This window comes from Dipodomys merriami, unplaced genomic scaffold (assembly GCF_024711535.1).
Source record: "Dipodomys merriami isolate MVZ:Mamm:240054 unplaced genomic scaffold, mDipMer1.0.p SCAF_286, whole genome shotgun sequence".
Classification (NCBI taxonomy): Eukaryota; Metazoa; Chordata; class Mammalia; order Rodentia; family Heteromyidae; genus Dipodomys; species Dipodomys merriami.
In genome coordinates, this window is record NW_027204337.1 from 1,324,503 (window position 1) to 1,350,474 (window position 25,972).

Sequence of the window (25,972 nt, forward strand, 5' to 3'; positions counted from 1 at the left end):
GCTCCGGCCCTATTTAGATTGGACCATCAGTGGCACCAGACACCATGCCACATGTCTCTGTGATCCTGTCCTGTGTCCTGTCTCCTGGCTTGTCTCTGGTAATCATGGTGTCCCAATTCCCAATTCAGTGCTGTATTGGTTTGTTGGTATTGTTTTTATTCTTTTTTTTTTTCCCTTTCTGGCCTGTTGCCAAGCTGTCTATGTGTATTTGTGGACAGCAATACTTTGTTACAACGGGCTGCTTGCAGACTGCTACCGGTGTAATAAAGATTCCAGTATTCCATCTTCCAAAATATGGCTTCTGTGCTCACTTCGGCAGCACATTGGCTGAAATTGGAACGATACAGAGAAGATTAGCATGGTCCCTGTTTAAGAATGACACGCAAATTTGTGAAACATTCCATATTTTTACAAAATAGTGTTCTAAACGTACCAAGAGCCTAATTACATCATTTATACAATAAAAAAATGTGACTTCTGGGAAAATTCACCTTACAACAAATATACTGTCTTCATTTACATAAACACAAAGTTGGACCTAAAGTTAGAATTTCTAGAGCCAAGATAGATCCCTCTGTATAGTTACGTATTTAAACGTAGCCTGGATGCATTTAGAAAAAATGTCTGTGTTACATCAGAAAGTGCTTAATTAGTAAACCAAGACCAAGACTCCAGATCCTATATAAGCCAGTCATTCTAGATAAGTCCAGAGCTGTTTGCTTCCATGAAGAGCTCTACTTTCACACTTTCAGGAACAAATGTTTTTGTGACAATATGAGGTCTTCACCTCAGAAACTGCTTTAACATACTTGATATTTTCTCTTTTTTTATTTTTATTTTTTATTTTTATTTTTTATTTTTTTTTGGGTCCGGTCATGGGGCCTGAACTCTGGGCCTGGGCGTTGTCCCTCTGCTCTTCAGCTCAAGGCTAGCGCTCTACCACTTGAGCCACAGCGCCACTTCCGGCTTTTTTCTTTTTGCTTATGTGGTGCTGAGGAATCAAACCCAGGGCCTCAGGCATGCAAGGCAAGCGCTCTACCACTGAGCCACCTTCCCAGCCCTATTTTCTCTTTTTTTAAAGCAACACTATCACTCTACCACTTGTGCCACATCTTGATTTTTGGTGGTTAAGTAGAGATATTTCTACTGTCTTTTCTGCCAGAGCTGGCTTCAAAGGAGATTCTCTCATCTTGGCCTCCATAAAAGCTAGGAATCAAAGCATGAGCCCTGTGGGCTTTTCTGAAGAAATCTTCTCTCTCTGGGAACAAGAGGTTTCATTGAGTACTTCACCTCAGGCTTCCTGTGCCTTCAACAATTTCAGTATTTGTTTTTATTGTTCAAAGAGAATCCTTAAATCCTGGCCACGATTCCATTTACAAGACAAGGAGAGTGGAATTCACATTGCCAGATTTAGCTAGGTTGCTAGCTTAACTCCTTCCCTCACACTGTTCACCCTTCTGGTGGTCTATACAGGCCTAGTACAAAAATGGACGGATTGGGAGGCACTTGTGCCCTTGGCCTTCCTACTTGTGGCACACACACACACACAGAGGCATATACCAGGCATTTGGAAATAGCTCATTCTCCCATGTTTACACACTGGATGCTTTCTGAGAAGGGATGGTTCACAGAGTGGAGTCCTTCTACCTAGGCCTGTCATATAGCTGAAAGTAAAAGGTGGGAACCAAAATACCTCATTCATTCAACATAGGTCTGATGATAACATTTAATTATTGCTTTAATCATTTTTATTACTATCACTTGGCTAATACTTTTGGTTGAGCTCAAAATTTAAGGGACTTACTGCTCACTTAATGTAAGACCAGCAATTAAAAATGAGCCAGTTACATTCCCTCAAGTGTGGAATCTTAGCTACTCAGGAAGCTAAATTAGAACGGTAATATTTGTAGGCCATCCTGTGCAAAACCTTCATGAAAATGGTATCTTAATCAATAAAAGGGTAGATCTGGTGATATGTGCCTATCTTGTTTGCTCCATGTGACATGTAATTATAAAAATTAGTCTAGAAATGCCCAGGCAGAGAAGCAAGACTGTAAGGTGAAAATTGAGTGGTACAAAAGGGCATCTGGCATGGAAGGTAAAGGAAGACTTACAAATTTTCCCCCTGAATTCAACCTGAGGACTGCTAATATGACCTGTGCAAACAATACATTCTTCTAAATACTTAGTAGAAGAATTTGGATGTGGTTTACAGAATGATAGGTAAACAGTCCTTTACCAAGTGATTGCAAAAGGACTTTTGCATATGTCTATATGATGTTATAAATTTTATGTCCTATTCTGTGGAAACCATGATTCCTGCTAGAATCAAGTAGTTTAGATCTACTGATCTAACAGGGCACTGGTGCTACACATCTGAATTCTTAGTTGCTCAAGAGTATGAGTTTTAAGGATACAATTGAAAGGCAAAGTAGGTAGAAAATGCTGTGAAGGTGTTAGCGCCAATTATCACCATATTTCCCACAAGTAGTGCTGTGAATCAAGTTGATAGACTATCATTACCTTTGTTCATTTATTTAAAAAGCTCAGGGACAGTACCCAGGCCTGAGTAGAAAAACTCCAAAGCCAGGGAAGATATTTTTTTTAAATGGGCTCTTTGTCCCTTGTGCAGAAAAGTTATCATTCCTGTTTAAGCCTAATGTACTCCATAGGGTATAGTCATTGTCCCTCAATTGAAGTTGATATTGAAATGTCTTATAAGCCAGGGTAATGATAGATTGTCATGAATATTTGGGTATCTTTTGTCATGTGAATGTACGAGCATATACCTTTATGTTTCTGACTAGTTCATAGGTCCTTGCAGAGGTTCAAGTTACTGTGTAGGACAATGTGGTCCATGTCTGTATGGAGTGGAATGAGACCTTCAATGAAAGATCTCAACATATAAAATGTGGCCAAATATTTCAGTATACTTGAAACAGTATCATAAGAAATGAAGGAGGCAAATAGTGTTGATTTAAGATCCTAGAATACCAATATATCTGAACAAGAAGACTGTGGTCTTGTACTAGGTGCACATAGATGCAGGAGAAATACTCTTTTCAGTCTGATCTGTCAGATGTATTTAAGCATTTTTGTTGTTTTTCCCTTTCTGATTGCACTTTATTTCAAGGCCACTCCAAGGGGTGAGTGACAGGATATTTAGTTTCAGCTCATTCTACAAGCTCCTATGTCCTGAGAAGAGAAGTGGTGAACCATGACTTGGGTACATATTCACCCTAGACCCAATCACTAAGAGTGGGTTAAGTTATATAATTTTTCAGAATGTCAAGGGTCCTACCACAACTTTCATCCTGTAGTAATTTCCAAAGTTAGGCCTTAGAAGAGTTCAGCTTTTGTATGAAGATTTCAGCTCTAAATTAGATTATTTTCAACAGCCATCTATTGAATGTTACTGGATAAAGTGTACAAATAAAATCATATTTATGTTATAGAAAATTGTGTTATCATCATCAGGGTCAGTTAATATGACCCAAAGTCATGACCCTGAAGAGTCTGCTCTCCAGAGATCTAAGTATTTATCCAAGAACCTCCAGTTCCCAAGCAATCTTGACCCCAATGAGAGAGCAGGATGTCAGGTGAACCTTTTTTCTTCCTCAGGTTAACCTGGAATGATGCACCTCAGAGTGACTGGAAGGGACAGAAGCTGGGATACTGAGCACAGTGGATACTGAACAAGGCTATCATAGGATTTTCACTAGACCCTCAGGGACCACCCAAGACTCCCTTGCATTACCTTGAACACTTATATCTTTATGATTCTCAAATTCTAGGTCATTTTTCCTCCCAGAATTAGGTTAACATTAAGTGTACATTTTTTTGTTCCATCAATGAATATTGAATTTCTTTTAAATTTTATTCTTTAAGTTTTCTGGATCACTTACACCCTTGTATGAAGTTCTTGTTATAGAAGTCTCAGTACTTTGAGTACATGACTACCTGGAGCATCCACAGTCAACCATCTTTTGCCTCACTTGTATATGAAGTCTGAGCAAATCCCAGCCAAAACATTCTAACTTAAATATTTCTTACAAAAAGTTTGATGTGGAGACTTTATCTGGTGTGGTGGAAGTTGGTTGGGCTCATGGTCTAGGCTAGAACTCAAAATGGAAGGTACAGAAAAAGAAAAGTTTGGTAAGGAACCAGCTGAGGAGAGGAGGGCAGTGCCAAAGTCTTCATGCAAGAGACCAGTCTGGCAAGCCCCTTGGGACAGGAGTGAGAAGCCCAGAGCAGGGCCTGTGCTACCCATCAGTCCATCACCAGCACAGCATGGCACCTGCAGCATGGGCCAAGTTGTGCATATGTTTCTTACAGGGCTGACTGTGGACACAGGGACTTGTAAGACATGTCAGTGGCCTAATGTAATAGTCTTGTCGTATGTAGATGATACAATTGCTTGTGGACAAGAAGCATTCGTAGTAAAACAATTGTTAGGTGTACTCGTATAAATTCTTCAGGACGTATGTGTTTGTGTGTGTCCTAAGAAGAAAACAAATTGAAAAGTAGTTCAGAGAGAACTCAAATGACAAGAATGTGGGACTTGAGTGCACAGCAAGATAGATCCATTACAATCACAACAAATAAGTGAAAAGGAATGGTTTTCTTCACTTATTTTTACCTACCCTTACAAATCCCATTGTGTTCAAAATAGTAAGGGCAGAAATGTATCTGTTGATGCTTACTGTTGTACGACAGCTAGTTTATAAGTGACAGCAGAGGCATAAGGTCTGTTCTGTGAGTGTCCCCTGCAATCACTGGAAAGACAGTACTATTGGAAGTGAACTAAAGCCACTTATTGCAGAGGAAGCATTTACTAATTTCAATGAGCAGACTTTTTGTTTTGCTTGTCCTCGGGCTCGATCTCAGGGCCCAGGTGCTGTCCCTGAGCTGCTTTTGCTCAAGGGTAGCACTCTACCACTTGAGCCACAGCACCACTTCTGGCTTTTTCTGGGTATGTGAACCTGAGGTATAGAACCCAGCTCCTCATTCATGTGATGCAAGCACTGTACCACTTAGCCACCTTCCCTGTCCTATAAGCTGACTTTTTATGTTAAAAGAAGAAAGAATGTGTTGGTATGTACTATCCACCTTCCATGTGCAATTCCCAAGGTTCAGTCCCCCAAAGTGAAAGGAAGAAAGTAGAAAATGGGATGACATGAAGTATTCAGTTACAACTACAAAGAAAAATAGAAGAACAAAGGCAATGAACAAGTAATTAGGTTTTTGTTTGTTTGGGACCATTTGTTTTTTCTTTCAATTGTTGTGTGAGAACTTTAAACTCAGAGAGGGCCTGACATGTTCCCTAAGCTTTTCACTAAAGGCTGGCATGCTACCACTTCCAGCCACAACGGCACTTCTAGTCTTTTGGCATTTAATTGGTGATATGTCACAATGAATTTTCAGCTGATGTGCTGCTGAGGAATGAAAACCAGTGCCTCATGAATGTAAGGGAAACACACTACCACTGAGCCACACTCCCAGCCCTGCCCCCTTTCTTAAAATAGTGTGGTTGGGGCTGGCAATATGGCTTAGTGATAAAGTGCTTGCCTAGCATACATGGAACACTGGGTTTGATTTCTCAGTATCTAATAAACAACAACAACCACCAAACACCCCTAGAGGTGGTGCTGTAGCTCAAGTGGGAGAGTGGAGGTCTTCAGCATAACAAAATTCAGGAACAGTTCTTAAGCCCTGAGTTTAAGCCCCAGGAATATCAAACAACATCATCATCAACAACAACAAATGAGTAAATGAAGACAAAAAAACCAATGTCAGCAAGTTTCATTGATAAACATAACACACACACACACACACACACACACACACACACACACACACCCCTACACAAACACACTTTTTAAAAACCATATTCACCTCCTTTACCCTGTCTGCTCACCCTCCCTGTTCCAACTGCTACCTACATCCACAGGAGAACTTATTCTATGTTTCTGTTGTTTTTTCATTCTTAAAAATTTTTTCTGAAGATTTTATATACACACACACACACACAGGTATCGATATATATATATATATATGGGTGAAAATTACATGAGCCAGTATGCATTTTTGCACAATTCCACCCACTTACTAAAACTGGCATTTATTTCCATATATCACATTAAAAGTACCAATATTAGGTATTGATCTCATTGTCTGGGTGGTATCTCTGACTATTTTATCTTAAGGCTCTTTCACTCTTTCTACTCCTGTATTTTTAGGTGATTAATTGTAGATAAGAGTTTCATTTACTTTTCTGAAAGGGCTGGATGAAAGCTCAATCCTCAGATCTCAGGTTTACCACCATGAGACACTTGTGTCCAGCACCTTTAAATATTATTACATGTACTATGTTATTTGTGGTAGTTAGTAATGAATTTTTTGTTTGTTTTTGTGCTGGTCCTGAGCTTGAACTAAAGGTCCTAAGTGGTCCCAGAGCTCTTCAGTTCAAGGTGAGCACTCTACCACTTGAGCCACAGCACCATTTCTGCTTGTCTGGTGATTAACTGAGATCTGTGTCTCACAGACTTCCCTGCCCAGGCTGGCTTTGAACTGTGATCCTCAGAGCTCAGCCTCAAGAGTAGCTAGGATTGTAGGCATGATGGATCAACATCCAGTTATACTTCAAAATACTGTATTTACCTATTTGTGGAATACAAAATGATGAGGATCACTTTTTACCTGTATTTTACCTATTGAATATCTAAGCACAATCCTACATCTATCTGTTAGTGTCTCTCAATTTATGGATTCCTGTAACCATCTTCTAGCTAGCTTCTGCACTTTATTTTTAACATATTTCCAATATTTTACATTACTTTTTTTTACTGCTACTATGTCTTAATTGTGTTTTTGTACAACTATCAAAAGGGAGCTGGAGAAAGGAATAGTAGTGGTGGAAGGGAGATGTTCATCCTCCTGAGAACTCACTTTCACCCTCTAGGAAAGTAAGAAAACACATCAGGGACTCTGGTGTTTCATTATAACTAACTCAACAGAACAAAAAAATGGGCTAAGAGTGAATCAATCATAAGAGGCTCATCACTAGTGATTAATTAAAGATAAAGTAAGCACTGAAGTCCTTTTGGTTACTAATCCAAAACCAAATGCTTATGACTCTTGTCTTTATCACAAGAAAGTGCAAGTGTAGCTATGGTTCAAGTGGTAGAGCATTGTTAGCCTTGAGAAGAAATGATTCAGGAAAGTGTTGCTAGGCACCAGTGTCTCAGGCCTCTAATCCTACCTTCTCTGCAGACTGAGATCTGAGGATCATGTTTCAAAGCAAGACTGGGCAAGAAAAGATTAGGAGACTCTTATCTGCAATAAACAACTCAGAAAACCCGAAGTGGTGAGGCTCCTCAAGTGGTAGAGCAGTAGCGTTGAGCTGAAGAGCTCATGGACAGTGCCCAGGCCCAGAGTTCAAGACCCAAGCCCAATTAAAAAACGTAAAGTGCCTACTCTCTGAGTTCAAGCTGTAAGACTTGTTGTAACCTGTTTGGTTTCTCTGATGCAAAATGAGTTATCTTCCAGGTGAGACTTCCCACATTTATTACATTCCTAAGGTTTCTCAGGTGTGTGAATCCTCATAGGTGAATGGAGGTGTGAATTCAGGGTGAAGGACTTACCCATTTCTTACATGCATAAGGTTTCTCTCATGTGTGTTCTCTGATGCAAAGTAAGCTTTCATTTCAATCTGAAGGGACTTCCACATTTGTTACATTCATAAGGTTTCTCTCCAGTGTGAATTCTCTTATGTGTGTTGCAATCTGAATTCCAGGAGAAGGACTTTCAACATTTGTTACATTCATAAGGTTTCTCACTTGTGTGAATTCTATTATGGCTGCAAAGCTGTGACCTCTGCTTGAAGGATTTTCCACATTTGTTGAAATCATAAGGTTTCTCTTCTCTATATGTTCTCTGATGAAATGCAAGTTGTACCTTCCAGTTGAAAGACTTTCTACTTTCCTGATAGTCGTATGTTCATTCTCTGATGAACATGAAGGTTTGACTTAATGGTGGAAAGACTTTCCACATTTGTTACATTCATAATTTTGGTCTCCTGTGTGCTCTTTGATGCAAAGTGAGTTCTACATTTCTTGCATTCATAAGGTTTCGGGCTGGGAACGTGGCTCAGTAGTAGAGGGCTTGCCTTGAATGCATGAGGCCCTGGGTTCAATTCCTCTGCACCACATAAGCAAAAAGAAAAAAGCCGGAAGTGGCACTTTGGCTCAAGTGGTAGAGCACTAGCCTTGAGCTGAAGAGCTGAGGGACAGCACCCAGGCCCAGAGTTCAGGCCCCACGACCAGACCCAAAAAAACAAATAAATAAAAATAAAATAAAATAAAAAATAAGGTTTCTCTTCTGTGTGAATTATGTGGTGCGTGCTGAGAACTGACTTGTACATCGAAATTTTCTTACATTCCTCATATTTATAGGGTTTCTCTACTGTGGGCTCTTGTGGAGGGAAAATCAGTTCTGTTTTCTCAGACATAGATTTTGGACACTGCTGATGCTCATCAAGCTTCTCCTGTGGATACATCCTCTGAGGTTTTCTTAGGTGTATGTCCTTATTGAAAGATTTTGCAAATCCAGTACAAATATAAAGATTCTCTCCTGTGTACATGTTTTTATGTGAACTGACTGTAGGTATTTTTTTTTTTGGCTCCAGTCATGGGGGCCTGAACTCTAGGCCTGGGTGCTGTCCCTCAGTTCTTCAGCTCAAGGCTAGTGCTCTACCACTTGAGCCATAGTGACATTTCTGGCTTTTTTCTTTTTGCTAATGTGCTGCTGAGGAATTACACCCAGGGCCTCAGGCATGCAAGGCAAGCACTCTACCACTGAGCCACCTTCCCATCCCTACTGTAGGTCTTAAGTGGAATGATTTTGCACATACAGTACATTCAGGTGTTTTCCTCCCTCCCTGAAATATTTCTTGGGCAAGGACAGTAGAATTATCACACTCTTCTCTATATTCATTATGTTTACTGGAGTGTCCTCCAATACTGTCTAAAGAATATGGTCTCTTATTGTACTACCTTCCGTTCTCTACCATATTCAAATGTTGCAGCTCATTTGGATTCTCATAATTTTGGATAAAAATGCTCAAAATATCTGTGGGGTTCTTCAACTTCAGTAGACACCCTGGGCATGCATCTCATCAGGTTCATTGAAATCCTTAGTCCTCATCCTTCAGGGTTCCCATTAGTCCTAGTCAGCTCTGCCTTATATTTTGAGCTCAAAATAAAAGTTGTTCCTAATCACACTCTTCCCTCAACTGTATCAGTAGTTGTGACTATTTCACACAGAGATTTATCCTGGAAAGACTTAATCACAGCATCTATTTTTTTGCACCTCTAAAATGATTCATAGGAAAAAAAATACAAAAACTTAATTGATATCCAAAAACTCTTCATTATAAAGATAACACATTATGTTTTTAAATTTAAGATTTTAAAATAGCAAAGTAGGAATTTATGAGAATTATATGCCTTTCTCTCTAAGGTATTATGAAAGTAATAATGATATTTTACGATGGAAAATAATATTTTTCTGTGTTTAAGTTTTTCTTTCTTAGTCAATTCACACTTCTAAAAATGCAGATTATGGGTATTTTCAGGAAAGGTTATTAATTAATAACACATCTCCCTCTAAAACTGTTACAAGAAATTTATCCTGCTTCAAGACAATAAGAAAGATGTCAACATGAAACTACACATGAAAATTATAAATGTGTAGGTAATATAAAGGAATGTATAGAACATATATTTAATGTAATCTGTCTAAAATGATTTGTGAAGGGAAAACACAGCACAATATTCATGATTCATAAAGCATGAAGATTCAATATATAAATAGGTATAATCAAAACAAAATATGTGGATTAGTAATATGCATTAATTAGTACTGTACTTGCCTGGCAAATATGAGGACCAATGTTCAAAGAATACCAACAAAAAATTAAAAAGTGTAATTGATTCAGATTTTCAATGGAATTATTCCATTGAAAAGTAACTATATTATATAAGGTCATAGGCTAGTATTGTGAGAATATTGTAAACTCTTAGAGTACCTAGTAATAATGCAATGCAGTACCTCCAGTAACTTAACTACCTATGTCTGCCATAAGAAAAATGAGACTGTTTGGGAAATTTACTTTCTTGCAGTTCTATAGTATAGCAACAATTATGATGCATGTTTTACATATTTAGAAGTTCTGTGCTTCATCCTAAGGATGGTCTTTATTCTGTACACAAAATTTGTAGTAACTTCTTTTTTTTTTTAGATTTTATTTATTTATTTTTTATTGTGAAATACTGTACAGAGGGGTTACAATTACATGGGCAAGATAATGAGCATTTCTTATCAAGCATTGTAGCCTACTCCTTAGTTTCCCCTTCCCATCACTGCCCATTCCCCCGACCCTCCTACCCAATCCTCCCCCGCCACCAAAGTTGTAAAGGTTGTTTTTCGACATAATGACTTGTATATCTCATTGTTGCAATGGGTCCACCGGCATCCCTATTTAAACGATTTGCTTGGGGTTACTTCTTTATTAAAGAAACAGTCAAACTACAAGATTAGGTTACAGCTACTGTATAAGAGCATTTTTTTTCTTTTTGCTTTTCATCAGTCAAGGGGCTTGATCTTTGGGCCTGGGCTCTGTCCCTTATCTCTTCAGCTCAAGGCTAGTGCTCTACCACTTGCCACAGCACCACTTCCAGCTTGTTCTGTTTATGTGGTGCTGAGCAATCGAATCCAGGGCCTCATGCATGAAAGGCAAGCACTCTACCACTGAGCCACCTTCCCAGCCCCTCTATTAGCATTTTCAAAGGAGTATATTAGGCCTTACATATTTGTTTGTTTCACAGATTCAACAAACCATAGAACCAAAATACTTGACAAAGTATGGCACCTATAGTAAACATGGAGTCTTTGAAAAAACTGGCATTATCATGAACCATGCAGTATAACAACTATTTAGTAGGATTTAAAATGTAATAGGGATCAGAGGTGATTTGCAGTGTATAGAAGATTGCCTGAAATTATATTACAGGTGATTTGCACTGTATAGAATGCTGTCTGTAGGTTACATGAAAGCAAACTAAGAAAGAAGAATCAGATGAGAAATAATAAATAGCAAACATAATAAATAGCAAAGTAATTACTAAAATGAAATCATATTTATATTATAATCTAAAAATACTAAATATATCAGGTAATTTCTGATTTAAACTGAAGAAAATATACTCAAAAAACTCAATAAGCCATCCAAAGAAATATACATTAATTATTAAGAAATCAAAATAAATCAATAATGATACCTGAAGCAAAAAGCAATAATGAAAAGTAAAATACTGATAATATGAGAGGAAATAAACATCAGCACAAATTGCATTACCACAGATACAGAGCATTGATAATAACAGGTATATCATCAATCTATATAATAAAAATTTTATTTTGAAAAGTAGTGTACAAAGGTATGGTTAAAAGGCCAAAGAATGTTAATTTCTTTAATCTATAATTATGATTGTAGAATTAATACTCCTCTTTTTTTTTTGTCAGTCGTGGGGCTTGTACTCAGGGTTTTTTTTTTAAATTTAATTTTATTTTATTTGTGAACATACTGTACAGAGGAGTTACAATTACATGGGCAGGATAATGCGTACATTTCTTACCAAGCATTGCAGCCTCCTCCTTTGTTTACCCTTCACATCCCTTCCTAGCATCCCCCCTCCCCCCCAATCCCAATCCTTCTTCTTCCCCCCTTCCCCCCCCACCCGCACGGACTTTGTAAAGCAACAAAGAGACAATCTTATAAATGCATTAGAAACACATGCATGAAAGAAAAAAACATTAAAATACATATCTAAGGGTTCATTTTCCTGACATCACATTATCTGACCTTTTCCGCTTGACTCATATATATGCTAGATATTACAAATAAGAGAAACCATGGGACCTATGTTTCTTTGGGCCTGGCTTACTTCACTTAATATAATTTTTTCCAAGTTTTTCGATTTCCTAACAAATGGGGCAATGTCATTCTTTCTGATGGAGGCATAGAATTCCATTGTGTATATATACCACATTTTCTTGATCCATTCATCTACTGAGGGGCATCTGGGTTGGTTCCATATCTTAGCTATGGTAAATAATGCTGCAATAAACATAGTTGTGCTGGTAGCTTTAGTGTGGTCTTGTTTGTAAACATTTGGGTAAATGGCCAAAAGTGGGATTGCTGGGTCATAGGGGAGTTCTATGTGAAGTCTTTTGAGGAACCTCCATACTGCTTTCCAAAGTGGTTGAACAAGTTTACATTCCCACCAACAATGAAGTAAGGTTCCTTTCTGTCCACATTCCCTCCAGCATCTGTTGTTGTTAGAGTTCTTGATTTTTGCCGTTCTAACTGGAGTGAGGTGATATCTCAATGTTGTTTTGATTTGCATTTCTTTTATGGTAGGGATGTTGAACATTTCTTCATGTGTCTATTGGCCATCCTTCTTTCTTCTTCAGAGAAGTTTCTCTTTAAGTCTTTCGCCCACTTATTTATTGGGCAGTTGTTTCTTTGAGGATTTGTTGTTGGGGGGTTTAATTTTTTGAGTTCCAAATATATTTTAGATATGAGACGCTTGTTCGTTGTATGGCTAGTAAAGATCGTCTCCCAATCCGTGTGCTTTCTATTGATCTTGCTAGCTATGTCATTTGCCCTGCAGAAGCTCTGCAACTTTATGCAATCCTATTTGTCCAACCTTTCTTTGATTTGTTGTGTTTCCGGGTCTCTATTCAGAAAATTTCGTCCTGAGCCAAGGAGACCTAGGGTTTCTCCTATTCCATCCTGTAATGTTTTCAGAGTGTGTGCTTTGTGTTCAAGGTCTTTGATCCATTTGGAGTTGATTCTGGTGCAGGATCATATATAAGGATCTAGCTTTAGTTTTCTACATGTAGTTAACCAATTTTGCCAGCACCATTTACTGAAGAGGTTGTCTTTCTTCCATTCTATTGTTTTAGCTCCCTTATCGAAGATTAGATGGCTATAGGTCTGTAGGTTCATTTCTGGGTTTTCAATTCTATTCCATTGGTCCTGAGGTCTGTTCTTATGCCAATACCAAGCTGTTTTGATTACTATGGCTTTATAGTAGAGTTTGAAATTTGGTATTGATATTCCTCCAGCAGTGTTCTTTCTATTGAGGAGTGTTTTTGCTATTCGGGGTCTTTTATTGTTCCATATGAATTTTTGGATTGCCTCTTCTATTTCCTTGAAGAATGAGGATGGAATTTTGATAGGTATTGCGTTGAATTTGTAGATAGCCTTGGGAAGTATTGCCATTTTCATGATGTTAATCTTGCCAATCCAGGAACATGTATTCCTCAACTCTTGATATCAAGGTGAGTGCTCTACCACTTGAGCCACACTGCCACTTCCAGTTTTCTAGTGCTTTATTGGAGATAAGAGTCTCATGGACATTCTTGCCCGTGCTGGCTTTGAACTGTGATCCTCATATCTCAGCCTCCTGAGTAGCTAGGATTACAGGTGTGAGTTACCGGGGCCTGGCATCTAATAGTCCTCTTAATGACTGAACAACCAGATAAACGGTCATCACACACACACATGTGGAAGGCATTATCTTTATCTAAGTGCTGTTTATAAAGAACTATGCTGTTATATTTACCAAGACAGACACACTGAGAATAGATCTGAAGACAAATTGTCTAGAAATTTGAAGTACCTGGTTTCAGATGCCCCCTTACAGACCACCAGAGACCATGATCAATGCAAACAGCAAAGAGTCATTTATTGCAAGCTTGAGCTTGGTCCTCCGTGCACTCAGTAACTGGTAATGCTCAGAGGCCCCAAGCACAAAATTAGTACAACTTTTATAGTATTAAACAAGTTCACAAGTTCAGGGCGTTTCCACACAAGCAAGTTCAGGGGGGTTTCCACACAAGCAAGTTCATAAGTTCAGGGGGTTTAAGTACACCCTGACTGTACTTCCCTTTTTCTGATGGAACACCTGGGCAACTGTTCTGTTCCTTAAGGTTGGGCAGGGTTGGTGGCAATCTGCGGTTTTTCTGAGAACTACTTTTTCCTTTGGCAGCACAGCTCTCTTTGGTGGTTACTCTGAGCGCAGCACAGTTCAAGGGGCTTGATCTTAAAATAGAGTTACTTTAGCTCTTCAGAAATCAGTATGAGAAAGAAATCTATGTTATAAACACAATAAAATCCAACAATATGTTTCTAATAATCTATCAGTCAAACAAACAGATGGAAACTAGAATGGATCTGTAACAAATGTATGCTATCACTATGATTTATAGAATATTAAAGGGAGCCACACTCTTAATTCAGTTGTGAAATAATACAAGTGCTTTCAATTATGTATGGTGTATTCACATGTATATCTTCTGGAGGGTGTGGCAGAGCCACAGAATTTGAGGGATATAGGCAGATGAAAATATAGTATACAACTCAAGAGTAGAGATAGGAGGGAGGGATTGGGAGAGAGTGAAGGAATGGAAGACACTGTATAAAAATAAAAGTATTAATCTCTGTATGCATTACCTCCATAATAACATTAAATTACATTAATAATAAAATAATACCTCCAGCATAAACCATTTGCTTGGTGATCAAAATCTACCATAGTTAGAAGAACAGTTTCAATTATTAGACATATAATGCAACACTTAAATGGAAAGATAAACTATTTCAGTTTAGGTTGACTATTAATTCTACATAAACCAATAACAATAATCTGTTTCATTGTAGTATTCAATTAAGTGTTAATGTTAAATGTTGAGGTAAGAAAAAACAAGACAAGCACTTCTGGACCAAGACTGTCATTTAACCTTAACTATTAAGGAGGAAACTGAGGTCTGGAAGCCAGCCTAGATAGAAAATTCAAATTAAGCAGCTAATGAACAGGTTAGAGGTAAGACTCAAGTGATAGTGCCAACAGTGAGTGAGGAAGCTGACTGACTGTGAGACCTGGAGTTCAAGCTCCAATAGTAGCTCTAGAAAGCTATGGTGTGAGTTATGTGTATTACATGTGTTTCTAAATTAGAAACCTAATGGTTGTGAAAACTGGCAAGTCTTCATCTCAGACATAAAGAGAAAAGAAAATGAGTGGAGGAGAGAGAGAAGGGAAGCCAAAAGTCAGGGAAAAGGTGGAAGAAGAGGAGACAAGAGAGTAGTGGAGAGAAGGGAAAAAGAGGAAAAGGGAAAGGAGGAGGAGAAGACAGGAGAGGAAGAAAGCCTTCTGGCATTAGATTTGACAGTAAATCTTAAATAAGACACCAAAAGTGACTCATGCAAGAAAGAGGCAAACAAACAAGTGCCAGGCTCTGGGGGCTCACACCTGGAATCCTAACTACTCAGGAGAGTCAGATCTGAGGACCATGGTTCAAAGCCAGCCTGGGCAGGAAAACCTGTGAAATCTTATCTCCAATGAAGCACCAGAAAGCCAGAAGTGGTGCAGTGGCCCAAGTGGTAGAGTGCTAGGCTTGAACTGATGGGCTGAGGCACAAGCTCAGACCCAGACTTCAAGCCACATGACTGACAATAAATAAATTAATGAATAAGGGCTGGGAAGGTGGCTCAATGGTAGAGTGCTTGCCTCAAATGCATCAGGCCCTGGGTTCCATTACTCAGCACCACATAAGCAGAAAAAGTCAGAAGTGGGTGCTGTGGCTTAAGTGGTAGAGTGCTAGCCTTGAGCTGAATAGCTGAGGGATAGCACCCAGGCCCAGAGTTCAGGCCCCAGAACTAACCAAAAAAAACAAAACAAAACAAAGCCAAGAAAAAAAATAATAAGTAAAAATTAAAAAATAAATACAAAACCAAAAAAGAAAAAAAACAAACAAGATTAAGTGCACACAAACATAATCTTGTATAATGAAAAGAACTATCAAGGAAGAAGCAAAAGCATGGTAGGGGAAAATATTTACATATGTCTTTAAATAGATTTCTAACAAATCTGAATGAGAAAATATAAAGAAAATCCTACAAGTAACCCCCACACAACAAAATCTAATTTTAAAATAGGAAAAAGATTGAAGAGACTTTTCTAAAAAGGACATACACAAATAGCTGATTAAAATATAAAAGTAGAATCAATCATCATGAGAATAATTCAAATCAAAATTACAATAAAATAACTATTTTACACATGTTAGTATGGCCATAGTTTAAAAAAAAAACACCAAAAATCCTTCCAAACTCCAACAAAAGCTAGGAAAGTTGTGACAACAATGTGAACCTTGATGCATTTCTCTCAAGTATGTAAAAGTATCAAAGATGACGCAAAGTGTCCTAAAAAGAACTTAATATAGAATAACATTGAAATATGGTCCAGCACTTCTACACTTGTACATACCTTAGAGAAAAACAGAGATTTCTATAAATACCATCAAAAATACAGCCTAAGTTTCAAGAAAGACAAATACCACAAAGCAGTCCTAGAGTATTTACAGAGACAATTGAAGTACTTATAACACACTCAGTCCTGTACAACAATCAAAGTTATGTTTGCACACACCATTTCAGCAAATCTAGTAAAACTTCATTAGGATAGTCTAATGTGTATGAGGATGTGATGTCTGACCAGTTTCTAGCCAACCTTTACCTTCCATGAGAAGTTACCTCCTAGGTGTCATTGAATCACATAACAAGTGGGACCACTTTGTCCTCACATTAAAAAATGAGAAACAAACTAAAGCAAATCTGCTCTTAACTGAGAAGGCAAGTTTTGATAATCTGCTAAATCTCTAAGCCATCTTTAGCTTTTTTAGAAACATGTTCCTGAAGCTGAATCTTTTTTTTTTTTTAATGTTCTTCAATCTTGTAAACACTTAGATTCATAAAATGGAATGTCAATCAGTGAGAAGTAAAAGAATCTCATCAGAGATCCTGCCATTCTTTCTTGCTGTTGACAATGAATAAAGATTCTGGAACCATGGCTTGGAGAGAAGCCAAATGAGAGTCAGAAAGAACCTGTGTGATTTTACCCTAGAAGTTCCTGCTCAGAACATGATGATAGGTGGGCTGGAAAAGCATAAAGCCTTCTTTTGGGAGAAGAAACATTCCTAAATCAAGTAGAACATTAAAGTATCCAGTAATGACAAATCCACAGAAGACTAAACTTATGTGTTACTAAACAATATTAACAGAAAATACACACCAAAATGTAGATCCATAAAATCTAAATGAAACAACTTATATAGGGATGTGCTTTTGCTTATACTTGTTGGTTGATGACACAGAAAATTCTTTTATCCTCGTTCTGTTTTTTTTCCCCCATTTACCCACAATGGTAATTGTTAATATAAAATATATGAACTTTACAGTGACATTTTCAAAAAGTAAAATTTTATTCTGTTTACTTCAGTGAGGTTGTTTTTGATAGGAAACACAATATGAATCTTTTAAAAGAAGTGTTTGCACATTAGTACTGGGGTTTTCTACATCATAAGAATATTTTCTTTCTTTGAAAAATTAAAGTGCAACTGGGAAGGTGGCTCAGTGGTAGATGATTGTCTTGCATGCCAGAGGCCCTGGGTTGCATTCCTCAGCACCACATAAGCAAAAAGAAAAAGCCAGAAATGGCACTATGGCTCAAGTGGTAGAGGGCTAGACTTGAGCTGAAGAACTGAGGGACAGCACCCAGGCCCAGAGTTCAGGCCCCACGACTAGACCCCCCCCCCCAAAAAAAAAAAGAGAAATCTTAAAACGTATTTATTGTAGCCTAAAGGTTCACATTCACAATACTTAAGATGAGGAGTGTTACACATTTCAAAGTGGGATATTTTTGTGTGTTTGGGGATTTGGACTGTCCTCATCTACATTAGTGACTGAACAATCTGCCTTAAAATTGTCAAGTTTTCTATTTCATCTTATTTTATTAGAATATAATCTGAATTTAAAAGAGGACATTGTAACTTGGCTCTCAGGTCTAATGGCTGTAATCTTAGCTTCTCAGAAGACTGAGATCTGAGGAAAGTTAATATTATCCCCACCTTTGCTCCTCAGCTCCTCCAAGACTTGGGCTCCTCCCAGACCTAGAGTTCCCTCCATACTGCTGACCACTCCCTCCCTCTACCCACACCTAGCTGAGCATGCACCTACCTAACTTCCTGCCCCCAGCTCCTGTGGCTACCTGAAGACAGACACATGCATGTGCTCCCTCTCCTGGGAAATATGGTCCTTCTAGTAAACCTTATAATAATCTTTCTCCTGTGCCTGCATCTGGTCCCATGGGATGCACATGATGGATCCCTATAAGGGTCACAAAATGAAGCCATTGGTAAAAGAATGTCTGAGAGACTTATCTCCAATAAAATAGCCAAAGTAGCTGGAAGGGGAGGTGTGGCTTAAGTGGTACAACATTATCATTGAACCAAATAATTTCATGGTCATTTTCCAGACCTTGAGTTCAAGTATCAGGACAAGCACACATATATCAAGGTCATTGTATTATATTCAAATTATATTTTAACAATTAAATTGGAATACATACATAGGAAGTCTCTCTCTCTCTCTCCTTTTTTGTTGGTTGTGGGGCCTGAACTCTGAGCCTGGGAACTGTTCCTAAGCTCCTAAACTCAAAGCTAGCACTCTACTACTTGAGCCACAGTGCACTGCCAGCTTTTCCTGCTTCTGTGGTTCTGAGGAATCATACTCAGGGTCTCATTCATGCAAAGCAAGCACTCTACCACTGAACCACCTGCCCAGCCAGTCTCTCTCATTTTAAGTGATGTAAAATAGACTAATTATATTAATGGAGAAATTGTAATTTGTCAAGAAAGGACACAATAATTGGAGTATATCTGTGCCACGTGCATTTTGAAAGTTTCAAACACCATAGGAAGTGCAGAGGGTGAAAAGAAGATCACTATGTTTATATAAGACATATTCAAGGAATGTTTACCATTCATTGGCTTCAAAGCACAAAAACCAAGTTGATAAAGCCACATGGGTGAGTGCCAGAATCTCTAGGTGCAGTCTCTAGACTCTTCTTGTCTAGAGAACCAGAGGATTCTCAGCCAGTTTCTTGCACCTGCAGGATCAAGTTCTAATGGCAGCACAATTCCATTAGGCCAAAAAATATCATCAACCTCAGACTGGGGAAAGATGGTAAGGGCAGACTTTGGCTGGCAACTCAGATTGCTTCAAGTTACAGCTCCCAAGTTCCAAGTTCCTCTGAAGAAGAGACACTGGGCTTCTTCCTCTTGGCTCTGACTATAGAATGCAAAGCTGTACTTCAGAGCACTTCCAGCAGCAAGGCAAAAGGAAAGAAACTTGAATTTACAAAGTAAAAACACCAACAGTGGCCAGGTAGGTTCAAGTGCCTTACCCTGGCCCCCCCTCCACTCTTTCAAAGGATCTGTGCCTCAATAGAAACTACAATTCCCATAACACGATGCATTCAACTAGAGGAAGTGGGCTTGTTACAGGGTTTGGACTGGCACCAGACACTTGGTCCTAAGTGTGCATGGATGCATGGGGACTTTTCTCACACAGCTGCAGGAACTAAGGTGAGTTTCTTCTTGAAAAATCAGTTTACCTCCTGAAACATTGTGAGATCAACCAAAACAAAGAAATGTATTAGGATCATTAGATAATTTGGCTTTTTAATTCGTAGTTTTATTAATGTAATTGAGGTTATGAGACTCCATGGTTATTGATTTTGTTTTTGTTCAAAAGTATGTTCCTCTGAATATAAATTAGGTCGCTGTTTTGCCTTAAAAATTTGAATATCTCCCCTCTCACTTTAAAAAGGTATTTGTAGCTGGGTACCAGTAGCTCATGCCTGTAATCCTATGTACTAAGGATACTGAGATCTGAGGATGCTGCTCCAAAGCCAACTCAGGCAAGAACATTCATGAGCTTTCTCTCCAATTAACCACCAAAAATACGGATGTGGCCTTGTGGTTCAGGAGGTGTAGAGCTCACCTTCAGCAGAACAGCTCACGGATATTGCTCAGGCCCAGAGTTCAAGCCACAAGATCAGGTATTTACATACACTGAGCTGATTGATTCTGGAATTATTTTCCCCTTCCCTAATACATATATGTATATACAATATATAATATATATTGTATATACATATATATGAATAAAATAGCAGAATTTTAAGGTAGACATACTTTATAATCTTAGAATTGAATACATTGGTCAAACTCTACCCATTATTTTCCCAGAAACTCCCAAATTCCCTCTATGAAATTTTAAGGAGTTTTTGGTTATTGGCATATGAAATTTGCCTTTTCTTTAATAATTTTTTCCCTCCTTTTGTTGTTGGTCCTGTGGCTTGAACTCAGAGCATGGGCACTGTCTGTGAGCATTTGCAGTGCTGTACTTGCCTTTCTTTTATTAACTGCTTCAGGAAACTAGTGAAAAGTTTCCTCCCAGGGAGTTCTTAGAAAATGGTACTCCTCCTCCAAGACTCTTTCAAAAATGGTTGTCTAGGGTCATCAGGGTGAATGTGGGTGGAGATAGAGTTCAGGGTAGGTCTATGTTCATGTGAAGCTTGATAACGTGATCCAAACCAGTCTGTTTTTACTTTTCTGTTTTGCATATCCTGTTGTTTTGATTTTCTACCTGTTCTGTGATCCTAGAAGTTTCTGCATGCTAGGGGGTCCTCAGAATTGTCTTCCCAACTGTATCCATTACACTGTGGAATAAACCTTTTGCCTCCCTCCCTCATGTCAGACATCCTAAGCTTTTCTCTTAAGGATTTGTTGTGCTTGTTGATGATCCTTTCCACACATCATGATTGGGAAGGATTGTGTAGGAAATATTCATGCCTGATATTCAGTCCTCCAGTGCATGGGTCCTTCCATGCCTCTTTTAGTGGACCTGAGCTATTCCTCATTAAAATGGAGATCATGAGGCACATTTGGATATATAGACATCAACTTTGGAGCAACTATAAAATATGAAGGAAAAATAATACTTTCTTTCTGTAAGAGTTAAAAGTTCCTGAGAGGCAAAGAGATAAGGATCTGGTCTAAATGGGTGCTTCCTAGACTAGCTATGTCACATAGTTTTCATTGTTCAAGGGTACATTTTTCAAACATTCATTTCTAAGTATTATGTTCATTGTACTAGTAGAAATAGAATTCATTTCCTACATTATTTTTGAATTGTTCAATGCTCACAGAGTAAGTCTCATTTTTTGTTATACAGATATTATATCGTCTTCCTTCATTCATCTCAATGATTGACTGTTCCAGATGCTGAGGTAGAAGGTACAAGTATGGTACGGTATTCAGGGATAAATTATGGTTCTGACGTCCTCTGGAGGAAAAGGTGAACGAATGGAAAACATGTAGCTCATGGATAACACTTTGGCAGGAGATGTGGTGCACCCCTCATGGGTTCCACTATGCCCGGAGATTCCTGTGGTTGCAATGATGCACCACCATGGAGGGCATGTGCATTATGGAGAGCCTGTGGATTTCACATCTTGTCTACTGTTGTACTGGTGGAAGTCTTCCAATATGCACTGCATAAATGGGCTCAAGGAGTGACGTGATCAGTGGTACTTTGCTGGCCCCATGTTTGTCAGCCTGTTTTGACAAGCTCACCCTGACATCTGCAACTGGTTGCTGCTGAGGCCTTTTGGACTAATGCCTGTCTACATCCCAGACTATATCAGAGACGTGTCCTGTTTCATGGTTTTGTATCAGTTACTGTGCAATGTTGTGTTATGTATCCATACATGCAGTTAGTAGAGCTAGGTATGGTTTTCAAGGGTGGAGTAGTTTTTGATGCCTCTAGCAGGAACAATTGTGTTCTCACTAACTGCATAAATACTCTGAGACTACTATGCAATCATCTTATGTTGCCTGTTCTCCTGATATAACCATTATGGTATAATAAGTTTGGGTCTCTGTTTGCTATTGAGGTTTATAGGCTCTTAGCCATTGCTGCAGATTTTTTGGAATATTGGTTGCCAGCATTTTTGCTACCCTAAATGTTCTTGCTAGTGTTACTACTTCTGCTGTGAAACGTATCCAAACCATATATACAACACAACATGTTAATAGTTTGGCTTGATATGTTTCTGGTGCCCTGGGATGCAGGTGGGCTTAGATAAGTTTGTGATATGTGTTATGATTTGGAAACAGCAATGATGTATATTGATAATCAAGTAGACGTGCTAAAGACCCGGTTAAAAATGATGTGACAGGGGCTGGGAAGATGGCTCAGTGGTAGAGCACTTGCCTTGCATGCATGAGGCTCTGGGTTCGATTCCTCAGCACCATATAAACAAAAATAAAAAAGCCGGAAGTGGTGTTGTGGCTCAAGTGGTAGAGTGCTAGCCTTGAGCTGAAGAGCTGAGGGATAGCGCCCAGACCCAGAGTTCAGGCCCCATGAACAGACCCCCCCCCAAAAAAATGATGTGACATGCTGATGGTTAGTATGTCTGTGTTATCCCTCAATATGATATGGGCCAATATCCAGTGATATATTTGAGGAATCTGGCCCTTTGATAATTTTTTCTTTTGGGGATCTGGTCTTAGGGCTGAACTCTGGGCCTGGGTACTGTCCTTCAGCTCTTCACCTCAAGGCTAGCGGGCTACCACTTGAGCGACAGCGCCACTTCTTGCTTTTTTCTTTTTGCCTATGCGGTGCTGGAGAATTGAACTCAGGACCTCATGCATGCAAGGCAAGGATTCTACCACTGAGCCACCTTCCCAGCCCTCCTTTGATAAATTAAGCTTAGACATTAGGCAGCTTCAGGGTCAGAAATCTGATATTGGTCAATCCACCCTATAGGTAGCACACCCTGCAGACTTAGCTGCATCAGTTCTCCATTATATACAGAGATTCAGCCTGGGAAATAGCAATCCTTTTTCCATTTCTTAGGCATTTTCCTATTTCTTGTTTTGGTATTCCTTTTTCTTCCATTCTTCCTGAGATGTAGGATCTGCTGCATTTTCCAGGCTCAGGCTGATAGACATTTGCTCAATTTACAAAATAAAAAGGAGGACTTGTTGCAGACTCAGAGGTGCCAGGACTGTCAAGGTGAGAGCAAAAGCTCCACAACCATGGACTGCAACCTTCAGGGCTGTAAGTACTTGCCATTTTCATAGGAGGGAGTGTTCCTTTTAGCTTCTGGGCCTGGGGCCTTACCTGTAGGAGTTTGGTGGACAAAGGTTGAACTAGAATGAGGAAGGATTCACATGATCTGCAGTTGTTGCCACATTGAGTCCTAGAACAATGTGATGCAAGAACTGGACAGATATAGAAAGTGTCTATAGCTAAGGATATTGCAGAAATAAAGAGAGATTCACCATTGGCCTGGTCTCTGTCTCTTCTATTATCATCCCCTTGTTCTTCTGGAGCACTGCTGGTGTTGTGGCTGGCCCCCAGCAGTGGTAGTAGGCTTACCTAGCATCCCTGGTTCAAGTCCTCACTACCACATACACAGGAACACAAAATGTGGAATTGTGGCTCAAGTAGTAGTATGATAATTTTGAGCAAAAGAAGTTCAGTGACAGTGTCCATGCACTGAGTTCAAGCCCCAGGGTTGGGACATAAAACACAAGAAATGCAAGTTGGGTGCTGGTTCCTCATGTCTGTAATCATTGCTTTTGAATAGGCTGAAACCTGAGGATCCCAGTTCAAAGTCAGCCTGGCCACCAACATGTGTGAGACACTTATCTCCAGAGACAATTAGAAATCCAGAAGTGTGTTGTGGCTCACATGGCAGAGTACTTGAGCTTAGAGATGGTTCCCAAGTTCAGAGTACAAGTGCCACGACTGACAAAAAAACAAAAAGATAAAAATATAAGTAAATGCATCAGAAATATAGGCTTGAACAATGAAAACTACACTTCACATGTAGTCTTGGAAGTACTCCAATTCTTTCTGATCCTTTTCTCCTTGCCTCTCAGGAATTTACTTTTATAGAATGAAATTAATTTTTCTTTATATTATTAGAGGTGCTTGTAAGTTGAAGTCTATAAATCCAAATATGCCCTTTGATTTCCATTTTCATGAGGAATAATTCAGGTCCACAAAGGAGATATGGAAATCCTATACATTGGAGAGCTAAAACCAGGCATGAAACTTTCCAATCCAAACCATCTCAATTATATTGTATGTAAAGGATCACCAAAAGTCACAATAAATATTTAAGAGACAAGTATAGGATCTCTGAATATGAGAGAGGGAGACTGTTGCAGACCCTGGGGTGCCTGCCAGGAGCAGGCAAACTGAACAAAGGCTTCAGGGCCATTGACTCTCACCCTCAGGGCTGCAAGTCCTTGCCCTTTCTTGGTTAGAGGAAGTGTGTGTTGTAGCTGTTTGGCCTGGGGCTTTAAGTGACAGGAGGCTTTGGTGGAAAACATAGATTGAAGTAGAATGAGGATACATGTGTACTGTTTGCACTTTTTGACACAGTGGGCTTAGACCAATATTACACAAGCATTTGAGAAATATAGCAGAATTGTGCCATCAGCCATCTCTCTGTCTCCTTAATTATTATCCCATTGTCCCACAGAAGTCTTGCTTGTGCTCTGTTAGGACTGTGACAGAAGACAAAGATTAATTCCACAGCTTAATGGATAAGGTCTGGGAAGACAAGTCTGAGGTCCCCTAGATATGTAGCCTAAAGCTACTGAGAGGAACTGTTAGGATCAGAAAAGAGGAAGAATTCTAAAGAAGTCTAAAGTAGTGCTGTGGCTCAGTGGTAGAGTGCTTGCCTTGCATGCCTGAGGCCCTGGGTTCGATTCCTCAGCACCACATAAGCAAAAAGAAAAAGCCGGAAGTGGTGCTGTGGCTCAAGTGGTAGAGCCCTAGCCTTGAGCTGAAGAGCTGAGGGACAGTGCCCAGACTCAGAGTTAAGGCCCCACAACCGGACCCCCCCCCCAAAAAAAAATTCTAAAGAGATTTTCACAATCAAAATGAGAAGACAAAAGCAGACTGGTTTGTAAATGATTAAGATTCACATCAACATAGACCTACACTAAACTTCACTCTTCTACTCACCTGCATTCATTCTGACCCCCAAACCACTCTCTTTGTAGGAAAATCAGGGAAATGTGCCATGATCTTAAGAATCCCTGTGAGGAAACTTTTCACTACTTACCTGAAGAAATTATTAAAGGAAATCCAAGTAGAGCACAGCAAATGCTCACAGACAGTGACCAAGCTCTGAGTTGAAGCCTCAGGACGAACAGAAAAAGAAAAATCAGAAAACCCTTAAATGAAAAGCAAGATTCAGAAACAGCCAAAAACTCAATTTCATTTAATAGATAGAATTGGGGATTTTCTGGAAAATTAATTGTTTGATTTTGCAAAATCTAAATCAACACATGGATTATGATGCATATGTACATAAACATCTTCTTATTCTATGCCAATGTGTACATTACACTAATGGAAAATGACCCGGTATAAGTTCAGTGTCTATGAGTACGTTTGTAAGATGAGAAGGGAGGTATTAAACAATGTAAAGCAAAACAGAGATATAATTTACACTCAGCAGAACACAGGCATAGAACAAAAAGAAAGGTATGAGAAACAGTCTCATAACCTCAATTTCATTATTAGAACTAAGTTCCAAAAAGTCAATGCATCTAATTCTCCCCATGTATATCCATTTTCTGGTTGGTCTTACAATATTTCACGAAGGAAACAGTGGTTTTGAAGAAGAAACTCAGCTCCCACAGCAGGGAGAGAAAAGTCCCAATGCATCCAAGCACTCTTCTAACCAGAGGTGAAGCAAGGTGGCGCCGAGTATTATGGGAATTGTAGTCTCCGTGGAGGGCTTTTGGTTTGAAAGTCCTGAGTTGTTTTTGTTTTGGGAGGGCGGAAGTGGCGCAGAGATCCTTTTGCACATGCACCTCCCCGCCCACCTGGGGCGTTATAAGTCTGCCCCTTCTAGATTCTTTCCCTTTGCCTTGCTGCTGGAAGTGCCCTGAAGTAAAGTTCGGCCTTCCA

General features: G+C 39.1%; 1 protein-coding gene and 1 non-coding gene across 2 annotated transcripts in view; both read left to right on the top strand.

Moving 5' to 3' along the window:
- The first annotated feature begins 303 nt into the window (after window positions 1-303).
- Window positions 304-410, top strand: LOC138838656 (U6 spliceosomal RNA). The gene has a single exon (XR_011375701.1). It is a non-coding gene; the product is annotated as a U6 spliceosomal RNA (small nuclear RNA).
- A 12,970-nt stretch (window positions 411-13,380) lies between these two features.
- LOC138838639 (zinc finger protein ZFP2-like) overlaps window positions 13,381-25,972 on the top strand; it is a 46,688-nt gene continuing 34,096 nt past the window's right edge. The window contains 3 exon segments of the mRNA XM_070038040.1: window positions 13,381-13,407; window positions 15,084-15,296; window positions 22,969-23,095. Coding sequence (XP_069894141.1) covers window positions 13,381-13,407; window positions 15,084-15,296; window positions 22,969-23,095 — 367 coding nt within the window.